The following is a 12,114-nucleotide window of genomic DNA, read 5'->3' as shown; positions in this document are numbered from 1 at the left end:
CAAAAACCAAAAAAACAAAAAAACAATTATCATCTTAAACTTCCTACACAACAAATCATGGAAGACTACCACCGAACCCACCGCCCTGTACCTTTTCCTATCTCTTACTAGACTTCCACACTCTGAGGTGTCAATCAGATCAGGCTCTTTGACTGCAGAGTATTTCCTAAGCAGACTTGACCTAGGTGACTTGGTATGGTGGCCAAAGACTGTGATTCATAATGTTCCATAAATAATAAAGAGAGAGAGAAAGATTGGTTGTTTAAGCTCTTCCCATTGTAAAAGAAGGGAAAATAAGGAGAGAGGGGTGGCTGAGGTGGTGGAGTGCTTGCCTAGATCTGGTTTCTTCCATCTCCAGTGCTGCATAAGTCAGGTACAGTGCATGCATAATCCCAGAACTCAGGATGTAGAGCAGTACTTCTCAACCCTCCTAATGCTGCGACCCTTTAATACACATCCCTCATGTTGTAGTGGCCGCACCATAAAATTATTTCATTGCTACTTCACAACTGTAATTTTGCTGTTCTGAATTATAACATTAATATCTTATCAGAATAAGCAGGATATTCGATATGTGACTCTTGTAGGCTCAAAACCCACAGGTTGAGAACTGCTGATGTAGAGGACTGAGTACCATAAGTCTTAGGCCATCCTCAGCTACAACATAATGAGCTGGAAGCCAGGCTGGGCTCCATGAGACCCTGTCTTTAAAAAAAAAAAAAAAGCCGGGCGATGGTGGCGCACGCCTTTAATCCCAGCACTCGGGAGGCAGAGGCAGGAGGATCTCTGTGAGTTCGAGACCAGCCTGGTCTACAGAGCTAGTTCCAGGACAGGCTCCAAAGCCACAGAGAAACCCTGTCTCGAAAAACCAAAAAAAAAAAAAAAAAAAAAAAAAAAAAAAAAAAAAAAAAAAAAAGTGGGTGGGGGGAAGAGAATAATATACACCTTTAAGAGAATAATATACACCTTTAATCCCAGCACTCATGAGGCAAGGCAGGAGGATCTCTCTGAGTTCAAGGCCAGCCTGGTCTATATAGCAAGTTCCAGGCCAGACAAGGTTTCACAAAAGACCTTGTTCCCCAAAACAAACTAAAATAAAGGGGGTAGGATGGAGAAAGGCTCACTATTCTGACCTTTTCTTTGATTTGTTGCTAATAGAGACAGTCTGGGGAAGTTCAAATCAATGTTTGGGATGAATTTACGCCTGGAGTCAGAAGAATCAGAAAGGTACATACCTGCTGCCTTCTTCTTGTCCATGCCCTTCCCCACACAGTTCAATGCCGCGGTGACCACCGTGGGCTCCGAGAAGCCTAGCACTCTCTTCACCGTCTTCTCTATCCATGGTTTCAGCTCGTCCAGCTCCCGCTTAGACAGCGCCATTTTGGGGGAAAGGAGATGAGAAACTATACCTAAAACAAACCAAGCAAGAGTCAGAGAGTCAGGATAACAGTGGAGTAGGAAGAGTGCTCCCCTTCCTCCTCCCCACTCCTAGGCATGTACCTCCACTTCATATGAGCGGGAATACTCGCCTCAGAGGAAGGAAGTGTTCCACTAGCTGTTTTGGTTTTTGAGACAGGAGCTCACTGGGTAGCTCAAGCAGAACTTAACATTGGCAATCCTCCTGCCTCCTCTTGCCCAGTCAGGGGTTCTGGGAGTACACCACCATGCCCCAGTCATTAGATGTTTTAATTCTAATTCAGTATCAGTCATCAATGCTATCTGAAAAATAAACAAACTGGGAATAACCTGTCTGAGGAATGAGTGCTAACTTCTGACCCTGTCATGCAAAGGACAGACAGACAGAACATTAAAAAGTCAAACAAGAAGACAACTTTACTATCCCTTCTACTTCTGAAGGCGCTCTCTAACCCAGCTCTGACCTAAAATGAGGATTTATGGCAGTCAGTCCTCCTGTGGTAGTCTCATAATGCAATCCTTAAGAGCTCGGTTACATTTCTCTGTAGTTCTATTCACAGTGGTGAACATGCTATACACCAGTAATCCAACACATACTTTATAGGACTTGTCAGCTGACTTACGCAAATAAACCTAAGCTCAGAAAAAGGCTATTCATGTTTTCAATTCTCTCCTTCTCACTTCTGTTATTAGCTCCAAACTCTCCACAACAAAGTTCTATTACGTAAAGCAAGTTTTATAAAACTTCAACAGTACTCATGCTTACATATGTCCATCTTAAATCTCAAACATCCTCACAAGCATAGTGAAAACCTCACTTCTGACTTTGTCCAAATAGCTGGATAGCAATCAATGAACTGCTCTGATCCCAACTTCCCAGATGACCTCCCCAAGCACTGCCATGTATCATGGTATAATTTGGGAATTACTCTTCCAAAAAAAAAATGTTTTAAATGTGTACCCTAGGCTGGCCTCAAACTCGTAATCCTCCTGCCTCAACCTCCTTCAGCAAATCCTACTGGTGTGTGCCACAACAAATGGCTCAAAATGTTTTAAGACATCTAGATCATACAAGCCTGTAATTTCAGCACAAGGGAGGTAAAGACAGAAAAATCAGGAGTTTAGGTCTAGCCTTGACTACAGAGCTCAAAGTCACCCCTGGCTACATGGACCTTGTCATAAAACAGAAAGATGCACCCTGGGCAGTGGTGGCGCATGCCTTTAATCCCAGCACTGGGGAGGCAGAGGCAGGTGGATCTCTGTGAGTTCGGGGCTAGCCTGATCTACAAGAGTGAGTTCCAGGACAGGCTCCAAAGCTACAGAGAAACCTTGTCTCGAAAAACCAAAAAAGCAGAAAGATGCAATCTAATTAGCTCCTACAGTCTTGACAGATTCCCTTTTCCTAGGATCTGCCACCAAGCAGTAGTAACTTTGATATGTCTGAATGAAGCTGGAAGGCTGTGCCTCAGTGACAAGTTGTGACAAGTTGTATGAACTAACCCTGGGGAGCGGTTTTGTGCCATCACGAGATAGCAGTATACTTACAGTCTATCAAAAAGAAAGCAAACACAAGCACTAACAAACACTAACAAGAGTGGAGCCAAGAGCTCACTGAACAGACGGTAAATATACTAAGCACCACCATTTATAAGCCGTTGGGCAAATAAGTTCATTCGCCAGAGCCTCAGTTTACTCATCTTAGAAAATGGGAACATTTGACACCGCACTCCATTCAATAACTGTCGAGCAGAACACTTACTGCATGTACAGACACACACAGCAGTGACCGAGATAGTCAAGGACCCTCATGTTCCTGGGGCTCACAACCCACTACAATCCAGTAATAGGCTAGAACGTGCAAGCAATTTCAAAATTCAAAGTACTAGGAGAAGCATATTAGCAGATTGGATGTGAGCCCAAGCACTATAGCAACAAACGGATGTCTTCAAATTCAACCCGATTCTTCCTAAATGTGCAAACGAGACAGTCAACGGGTAACAAAGTTTCAGCTACCAGAGTTGCCACTAACCAAATGTTCACCCCTAACAGCGAGGAGGCGGCAGCGTCGGTGTGGGGACCGGAGGGAGCAGAGGAAGGCGGAATCTCTCTTATGAATGAGCAGGAGCAGAATGCCAGCTTCCAAGGAATCCCTCGCTCTTCTTCGCTGCAAGCCCCTGGTCCCCGGTTCCCCCATCTTCAGTCTTTCCAGCCGGCGCCCGCCCCACGAGTCCCACCCAACTCCTCACCTCGGAGCAGGTCTGCCCACCCTGCTCCTTCCCGCCCCCGCCCTGTTCCTCCAGCAAGCCCATTCTGACTCTTTCCCCCAAAGAACCGGGCGCTCCTCTTCCCCGCTTCCCGCCGAGGACTCCCGCCCGGTCCTCCCGCCTGACTCAGCCCTGTCCTGCCGCTAGGACCGAAGGCTACCCTCTCGGGGCGCGGGGCCACTACTCACCTCACAAACTTCAGCCCCTGAGACGGAGCCCGAACGTTACACCGGAACCGGAAACCTCCCGGTCGCCCTACGGCCCGCCGTCGCTACCGCCACAGCCGCCGCCACGCTGCGGTCCCCACAGCACGTGACCAGGGAAGGCGGGGCCGCGGCCGCGCAGCCGCGGTAACCTGGGCCGACGGCGAGGCGCATGCGCAGCGGGGTCCTAGAGATTAAGCGGCTGACTGCCCGCGGAGCGAGTCCAACATTAGCCCAGTCATTCTTGCCTGGAGCAGAAACGGGTTGGCAGCGGTGTCCCTCGCGTCAAGGGTTAGTGCGCTAAGATTACTGCTAGAACTAAAGGCGGGGAGTTCGTGCTCAAAATGGCCTTTCTTATTAAAAAAAATGTTATTATCACTAACATTAGCCATCCCTCCTTAACTTTTTCTTCCTAATCTAACAGCGGTGCCAGAGACCACGCAACAGAAAAGAATACACAGTCAGCGCTATCCCCTGGCTTTCCATTCTCCAGTGAAACAACGACAGACCTGTCTCACTTTCTAACCTTTGGGATCACACTTAGTGTTCCCATTGCTTACTCAGAATCTGGACCACTTCCTGGCATGGCGCTTTCCGCCTGGCGTTACTCTTTACTCAGAATTCTACAAGATTTGCCCTCTACTCTCCTTGGCGTTTCTGTTCATATTGGCCCCAGGGAAACCTTTCTGACATTCTTGATTGCTAGTTTCCTTTTCTTACTGTACGTGTAGCATCATCTATCATATTCATACAAGTTTACTTCAGCTTAATACCTACCCTCTCACTCCGTAGTTCACTGATACATCTTAAATACTTATAACTCGCACAATTAAGTACTTAATAAAAACTTGTCTACCATGGCATGTCTCCCACTACACCCCCAAAAATGCAATACGAAAACAATTTTTTTAAAGGATGGAAGTTCCTCTGGGAAAGGTGGGGGGAGTGGATATCAGGTAGATAAAAGATACAGTTAGGTGAATTCTGGTCTACAGCATGTGCCACCATGCCCAGCTTTAACTTCAGTTTTATTCCTATGAATACCCAGTTTTCCAAATACTATTATTTGTCTTGTTTTGAGATGGTCTCGAGTCACCTTGGCTGACTCCAAACTCCACCTCCAGTGGAGGATGACCTTGAACTCCTTCTGTTCCCACCTCCGTTTCTTTTCTCGTTGTTTGTTTGTTTCTTTGTTTGAGACAGGATTTCTCTGTGTCTCCCTGACTGTTCTGGAACACACTATGTAGACCAGGCTGGCCTCAAACTCAGATCTATTTGCCTTTGCCTCCTAAGTGCTGGAACTAAAAGTGTATACCACCACTACCTGGGCCATCTTCATTTCTTAAAAACTGAGATTACAGGCCTGAACCACCAAATCCAGCTCTCACAGCGTTTGTTGATCCTTCCCCCTTGGAATAGCTTTGATAGCCTTGTCAAAAATCAGATGAGGGCAGAGAGGGACAGAAAGAGGTGGGTTTTTTTTTTTGCATACACACATGCACATATGTTCAAGCACGCACATAAATAAAAATAAAATTTTAAAAATATCAGCTGAGGGCCTGACTTTCATTCCAGGATCGCAGGAGGCAGGAGAAAACAGACTCCTAGGAGTTGTCTTCACACCGCCACATGCACACATACACAGATTTTATTTTTCTTTCTTTTTTTATATTTATTTATTATTATACAATGTTCTGTCTGTGTGTATGCCTGCAGGCCAGAAGAGGGCACCAGACCTCTTTACAGATGGTTGTGAGCCACCATGTGGTTGTTGGGAATTGAACTCAGGACCTTTGGAAGAGCAGGCAATGCTCTTAACCACTGAGCCATCTCTCCAGGCCCCCATACACAGATTTTAAAGGAAACATTTAAGTCAGCAAACCAGAACTTGGGGTGTAGCTCAGTGGTCATTGCACTTGCCTAGTTTGGCTCAGACCCTGGGTGTGATGCCCACACTACAATGATATCAACAATCTGACCGTGTATGAGCTTATTCTGTACTCCGTTCTACTCATCCACACCTGTTCCTTATACCAGGCCCCAGGCTAGTGTGTGTTAATACATTATTTAACCCACCTGGTACCCTATTGAAGCAGGGATTCCTGTTTCCCCCTTCCCTTTAAGTCTGTTTTCTCCAGACTGGAGAGTTCCTGGGTGAAGTGGTCCTCATTCTTCAGTCTGAGTAGTTGGGACTATCTGTGTGTGTCACGGCGCCTGACTCCTTTTGTCGGTTCCTAACGGAGGAAACAATTCAGAAAAATTATATGGAGGAATCACAGCCCGTAACTGAGAGACTAATATTTATTTTAAACTCACCTGATTAAATACGGAAAATAAAATCAGTTCTACTAAAAACATTCCTTATAGAAAATTGAACCCAGATTGTTAAAAAGCATTGAAGGAAGGCAGGGCGTGTTGGTTCAGGCTTTTAATCCCAGCCCCTGAGTGGCAGAGGCAGTCAGATCTCTGTGAGGTGAAGACCACACAGTGAGACTCTGTTTCGCCTGGCGGTGGTGGCGCACGCCTTTTGGCAGAGACAGGCGGATCTCTGTGAGTTCGAGACCAGCCTGGTCTACAAGAGCTAGTTCCAGGACAGGCTCCAAAGCCACAGAGAAACCCTGTCTCGAAAAAAACAAAAAAAAACAAAAAAAAGAAATTTACAAATAACTGAAAAACTGGAATATATTAGTCAGAACACATTTTGGCCGGAAAATCCACTTTATTCTTGAGAAATTTCCAGCACTGTTACCAAGTACTTTTCTTTTTTCTTTTTTTTTTTTTTTTTTTTTTTTTTTTTTTGTTTGGTTTTTCGAGACAGGGTTTCTCTGTTGCTTTGGAGCCTGTCCTGGAACTAGCTCTGTAGACCAGGCTGGTCTCGAACTCACAGAGATTCGCCTGCCTCTGCCTCCCGAGTGCTGGGATTAAAGGCGTGCGCCACCATCGCCCAGCCCCAAGTACTTTTTTTTTTAACGTAAATTAACCCATTTATTTAGTTGGCTGTGCACTATTGTGGTTAGTAGGCGTGTGTATGAAATGGTAGCTCTTCTGCTGGTCTTTCAGTTCCTGCAGTCTTCTGATGGCAGACTTCACTGTGACGGCAGCAGTGTTGAGGTCCAGGCCCCGCCAGCCACTGTTTTCATGCGGGAACCACAGCGCCAGATGCCGACGGTTGTCTCTTCATTTTGGTCTTGCCACAGAAGGAGCACGTGTAGTTGGAGTGCTGGCTGATTTCAATTCAAAATGAATTCCCACCATTTTCCGGAGGGAGGCACCATAGTGGGTCCCATATTTCCCGACAATCCCGACCTTCTGGATGCGTTTAGCTAGGTCACCGGAACCTCCCAAGGGCTTTTTTTTGTCTGATTCTTGTGAAAACTAAGATTGGAAGCTAGCCAAGAACAGGTGTATTGTCTGAAAACTGCACCCTGCAGGCGGCAGCCTCACACGGCTACTTTGGGTTGGGCCGGGTGGGGAGTAGTCTGTACAGCTGACCCGTGCCGATCAGCGTTCCCGAATGAAGTTGCTCTATCAACAGCCTGTGTTTTGTGATGTGCTGGGGCTAGGAGCTGTAGATGGGAGGCTGTGTGAGCTGTGCGGTGTGATCCTGCTCCCCCCACCATGTCACTCAAAAGGCAGGTTTCCTTCTGTTCTGTCATGTTACCCTGGCAGGGAAAGTGTGTTTAAGTTTGTATTTTTCAAATGATTGCACCTAGCTTTTAGCTGGGCACGGTGCCCCGTGCCTGTACTAAGGGCTGGGATCTACTACACAGGAGACTGAGGTCGGCATATTACTTGAGCCCAGGAGTCTAGGCCAGCCTGAACAATACAGCAAGAACCTCCCTCTTTAAAGTCAGTCAACAAACTTTCCTTTAAATTTTATTTATATGCATTGGTGTTTTGACTGCATGAGAGTATAGGGTCCCCTGGAACTGTACTTACAGACAGGTGTGGGCTGTCATATGGGTGCTGGGAATTGAACCTGGGTCCTCTGGAAGAGCAGCTCATGCTCTAATTGCTGAACCAACTCTCAGGCCCCTAATAAACTTTTATATCGCGGAGGGGTAGGAACTCCAAAAACACCTCATGCTACTGGAAAATTCTAATTCCCATCTTTCTAGGAAATCACTGCATTTTCTGATGAGTTTACCACCAAGAAGATAACTTGTAATTTTAGTTCATGTTGGGGTTGGTAGGATCACCACCAATTCTGGCAACCTGCATTTGATCCTCAGGACCCATAAGGTGGAAGGAGAGAACCAAGTCCTGAACCCTGTCCTTCCGACTGTATGCTGTACCATGATCGCACAGAGTAAATAAATAAATGTCATTTTTAAAAGTTAATTTTGGGGCAGGCGGTGGTGATATATGCCTTCAGTCTCAGCACTTACACAAGCAGGCAGATTTCCAGGTTCCAGGCCAGTATGTTCTACAAAATATGTTCCAGGGACAGCCAAGGCTGTACAGTAAGGCCCTGTCTCAATTTTTTTTTTAAGTTTTTGTTTGCAAACATGGAGTTGGATGGAGGAAGATTAGGTATGTAAAATCAATCTCAATTACATATTGGGATTGAGGTCAGTCTGGGCTACAAGGGATATTGAAACCCAACACCCCACTAACGTAGTTAAATTCTCATTCATTTGAATGGCTCAAAGACCTACATTTTAAAAACTACACTAAAATTAAGAGCAGAAATTTATAAAACTCTTAGAAGACAGCAGGGTTAGTCTTCATTGCACTGGACTTGGCAATGAATTCTTGGCTATGACATCAAAGGCAACGAAGCAAACTGTACTTCATGGATATGGAAAACTGTGCATTTGCCTGGGCATGGTAGCAGATGCCAGTAATCCCTGTCCTTGGGAGGCTGGGACAGGAGGATGGCAAGTTCCAAGCCAGTGGAGGCCATGTCACAACAAATATACAAGCATCAAAGGAAATGATCAACAGAATAAAAAGGCAGCCCACAGAGTGGGTGGCAACATCCACATGCCAGGCATCTGATGAGAGACCTTGTCAAGAGAATGAAAGAAACTCCAACTTGGAGGCCAAAAGTTACTTTTAGATGTGGCTAAGGACTTGAACGCTTCAAGGGAGGAATAAACTCATGAAAGGGCTCAGCAGCATCAGCCACTAGAGAAGGGACAAACCTGTAGCATCAGCTGGAGAGGAAAAGGCAGGCAGACTGCAAGTCTGGAGCCAGCTTGGGTTACCCTAAAACCCTAACTGAAAAATAAAGTGAAGGCTAGAAATCTGAAACAATGCCTTTCACCGCAAGGGAGCAATGTCTACACACTAGTCCTGAATTCTATCCCTTAAGTCCATGCCGAGAAGGCAGTGTCCCGGGAGAGAGGCAGCTAGACTTCCGGCCTCTTCTTTGCCTTCTTCCAGAGGCTGGGGTCAACTCCCAGACCACTGAAGGTGCTCCAGTCAGGAGACGGCAGCAGAGAAGGAACAGAAGGCGTGCTGTGGGAAGGTGCTGACAGTGGGGCCCTCCAACCAGAGGCCCAGTGCACATAGGGCAAAGGTTCAGCTCCAGCAGGAATTAGAATTATCCACAAGCCCAGTAACAGTTTGCTGGACTTGACCTTCCAGTTCGGCCCGACAAGCACTGCACACTCTGGTCCTGCCGCTGCACCTCTCTCTTTCCTTACTGTGCGGTACTGCACTGTCACCCCCTAGTGTGTGTGTGTGCGCGCGCGCGCACACACACACACACACACACTCACACTTCAGGAAAGCTCAAGGACAGAATCAGAAGTTAGCCTTCTTAGGTTTGTTCTTGGGATTCTTTCGCACTAGTTTAGTAGTTCTGTATTCTAGAATTTAGTGAGAATATCTACATACTTCTCTACTCAAAGGTGAAGGGTAGCTTACTAGGTAGTCTCTTCTGCATACCCAGTGAGACTTGCTTTGGGCTCTTAAAAATTGGGTAGGAAATGCAGTATATTTTTTATAGCTGGAACTTTTCCTTGCCTCCCCTAGACGCTGAAAAGGGGCTTTAAAATTCTAAAAGCATACAAATGTAGCTGGGTGTGGTGGTGCACATCATCAATCCCAGCACAGATGGATCTGTGAGTCTGAGGTCACTCTGGTCTACACAGTAAAATTCTGTGTCAAGAAGTCAAAAAACAACCAAACCAAAACCACAATTTAACCAAGTGTACCACTTGGTAATATTAAGTACATTCACTTACTTAATCTGAAGAGTATTTGGCTTATGTATCTATCTATGTACTGTGGGGGTCAGAAAAGAAACTCCCCAGACTTTGTTGACTCCCCATGGGAGCCCTATGGTGGGAGGAGAGATGGGAGGGATAACTGTGGTTGGAATGTAAAATGAAATTTAAAAGAAAAAGAAACTCCCTTGGAACTGGAGTTACAGTTGTGAGTCATTAGCAGGTGTCAGGCACTGAAGCCAGGGCCTCTGAAAGAGCAGCCAAGAGCCAAGCCAGCTCTCCAGCCCCACAGTCACTAAAATTTTATTTGTATTCCCTGTGTATAAAGTCTTTTAGAAAAGAAAACGAAAAAAAAAGGAAAAAAAAAAAGAGAAATAAAGTCTTTTACACACAGAGAAACCCTGCCTTGAAAGACCAAAAAAAAAAAAAAAGGTTCCAGTATGCGTACTACATGCACATGGCCAGAAGGTGGCGAGAGAGCCCCTGGGACTGGAGGTGCAGTGAGAAGCACCCAGGTGTTGGAACCAAAACAAGGTCCTCTTTGAAAAGAGCACAAACTCTAAACTGCTGAGTCATCTTTCCAACCCTAATATACATTTTTTAAAACAAATCTTTATAAACAGAAACTGTACCCATTACCTATAACTCCTGATCAGTCCCTCTCCTAGACTAGCAACCAACATTACTGCACCTATTCCTTTTTTTTTTTTTGGTTTTTCGAGACAAGGTTTCTCTGTGGTTTTGGAGCCTGTCCTGGAACTAGCTCTGTAGACCAGGCTGGTCTCGAACTCACAGAGATCCGCCTGCCTCTGCCTCCCGAGTGCTGGGATTAAAGGCGTGCGCCACCACCGCCCGGCCCTATTCCATTTTTTATTAGCTTTTTTTCTTTCAATAAAAGGGTCCATTGTGGACTAGTGAGATAGCTTCTATATGGTCGCCTTTTTGTTCACGTGTGACCGTGTTTATTGCAGAGAAAGGTAACAGAGATTGGGGTTGTGTAAGAACAGTCAGACACAGAACTAACGTGGGCTTAGCAGCCCAGCCATGGGTCTGCCCGGTTCCTCCTCATCAAGAAGTTAATCTTTCGAGCCATTTCCATGTTGTAGATCCTCCGGCATGTTTCATAGCTCTCCCGCTGGCGGCGGCGGCAGGGCTTCTCATAGAAACGCCGCTGCTTTATGACCTCAGTAAACCCATCGGTAGTGAGGATTCTGTACAAAGACAGCAATGAAGTTAGTTAGATCTGAGGCTCATCACTGTCCTTTGCCAGTTCACAGCCCAACAGAAGTCAACAGACAAGAAAAACTTGTGTGTGAAAAATTACAGTGGGAAGTGGTAACAACATAGTCCCGACGTCTTGCCAGAGGCTACAGTAAGCACATGCGAGATCAATTTAAAAAGTTCTTCCTCTTGGGAGCTTATAGTCCGTCTCGAACTTTTGACTAGCACAACACACCTGAGCTACCTGGCAGCTTCCCACAGGAACAGTGGCCCCCTATGCACTGCTTTTTAACCACAGGGCCTTTCAGAAACTACACACAAAGCCGTGTATATGGAAGCAGAAGCAGGCAGATCTCTGTGAGCTGGAGGCCAATTAGGGCTACACAGGAAGGCCTGTCTCAAAAACCAAAACCAAAACATACCACAAATAGGTAAGTCATTCGTAATTAAAAAAGTGTTTGCTTTGGCAGGACATATACTATAACTGGAACGATACAGAGAAGATCGGCATGGCCCGGCACAAGGATGACCCACAAAGTCGTGAGGCATTCTAGATTAAAACAAAACAACAAAGTGACTCCTATCCATTTTAGTGAGGAATGCGGCTCCTTCCTCTATGTATTAAGAATGTGGTGGTGGTGCATATGTCAGCCCAGGACATGGTAAGCTCATGCAAGAGGATCTCAAGTTTCATCAGCTTGGTCTACTTAGATCCTGCTTTAAAGTAAAAATCAGTAAATAAATAAAAGGCACATAGCTCAGTAGTTTAGAGCACTTGCTAAACAAGTATGAAATAAACCCAGGCAAAATTTTTTTTTTTTTTTTTTTTTTTTT

General features: G+C 45.7%; 2 protein-coding genes and 1 non-coding gene across 7 annotated transcripts in view; 1 reads left to right on the top strand and 2 right to left on the bottom strand.

Annotated features, from left to right (window-relative positions):
• Prpf3 (pre-mRNA processing factor 3) overlaps positions 1 to 3,955 on the bottom strand; it is a 27,578-nt gene extending 23,623 nt beyond the window's left edge. For 2 of the 4 annotated variants that reach the window (XR_003377869.1, XM_026784179.1), the window contains exons 1-2: positions 3,869 to 3,955; positions 1,236 to 1,409 (exon numbers count right to left, since the gene is read on the bottom strand). Coding sequence is in view for 3 of the 4 variants with exons in the window: in XM_026784179.1 (XP_026639980.1) it covers positions 1,236 to 1,380 (145 nt within the window). In the remaining variant the exon portion in view is untranslated. Of the gene's footprint in view, positions 1 to 1,235; positions 1,410 to 3,445; positions 3,562 to 3,868 lie in introns of those variants that run through there. The other 2 variants (XM_005356958.3, XM_026784180.1) reach the window with 2 other exon arrangements.
• A 7,038-nt stretch (positions 3,956 to 10,993) lies between these two features.
• The window catches only part of Mrps21 (mitochondrial ribosomal protein S21), a 9,751-nt gene continuing 8,630 nt past the window's right edge, over positions 10,994 to 12,114 (bottom strand). For both annotated transcript variants that reach the window (XM_005356956.3, XM_026783867.1), the window contains exon 3: positions 10,994 to 11,270. In XM_005356956.3, the coding sequence (XP_005357013.1) occupies positions 11,090 to 11,270 (181 nt within the window). In that variant the 3' untranslated portion in view covers positions 10,994 to 11,089. The remainder of the gene's footprint in view (positions 11,271 to 12,114) is intronic.
• On the top strand, positions 11,737 to 11,840 carry LOC113457265. Its single transcript, XR_003377892.1, has one exon. It is a non-coding gene; the product is annotated as a U6 spliceosomal RNA (small nuclear RNA).

The sequence above is a fragment of the Microtus ochrogaster genome, chromosome 21 (genome assembly GCF_000317375.1).
Source record: "Microtus ochrogaster isolate Prairie Vole_2 chromosome 21, MicOch1.0, whole genome shotgun sequence".
NCBI classification, from domain to species: Eukaryota; Metazoa; Chordata; class Mammalia; order Rodentia; family Cricetidae; genus Microtus; species Microtus ochrogaster.
This window is presented reverse-complemented; position numbering and strand designations above follow the sequence as displayed.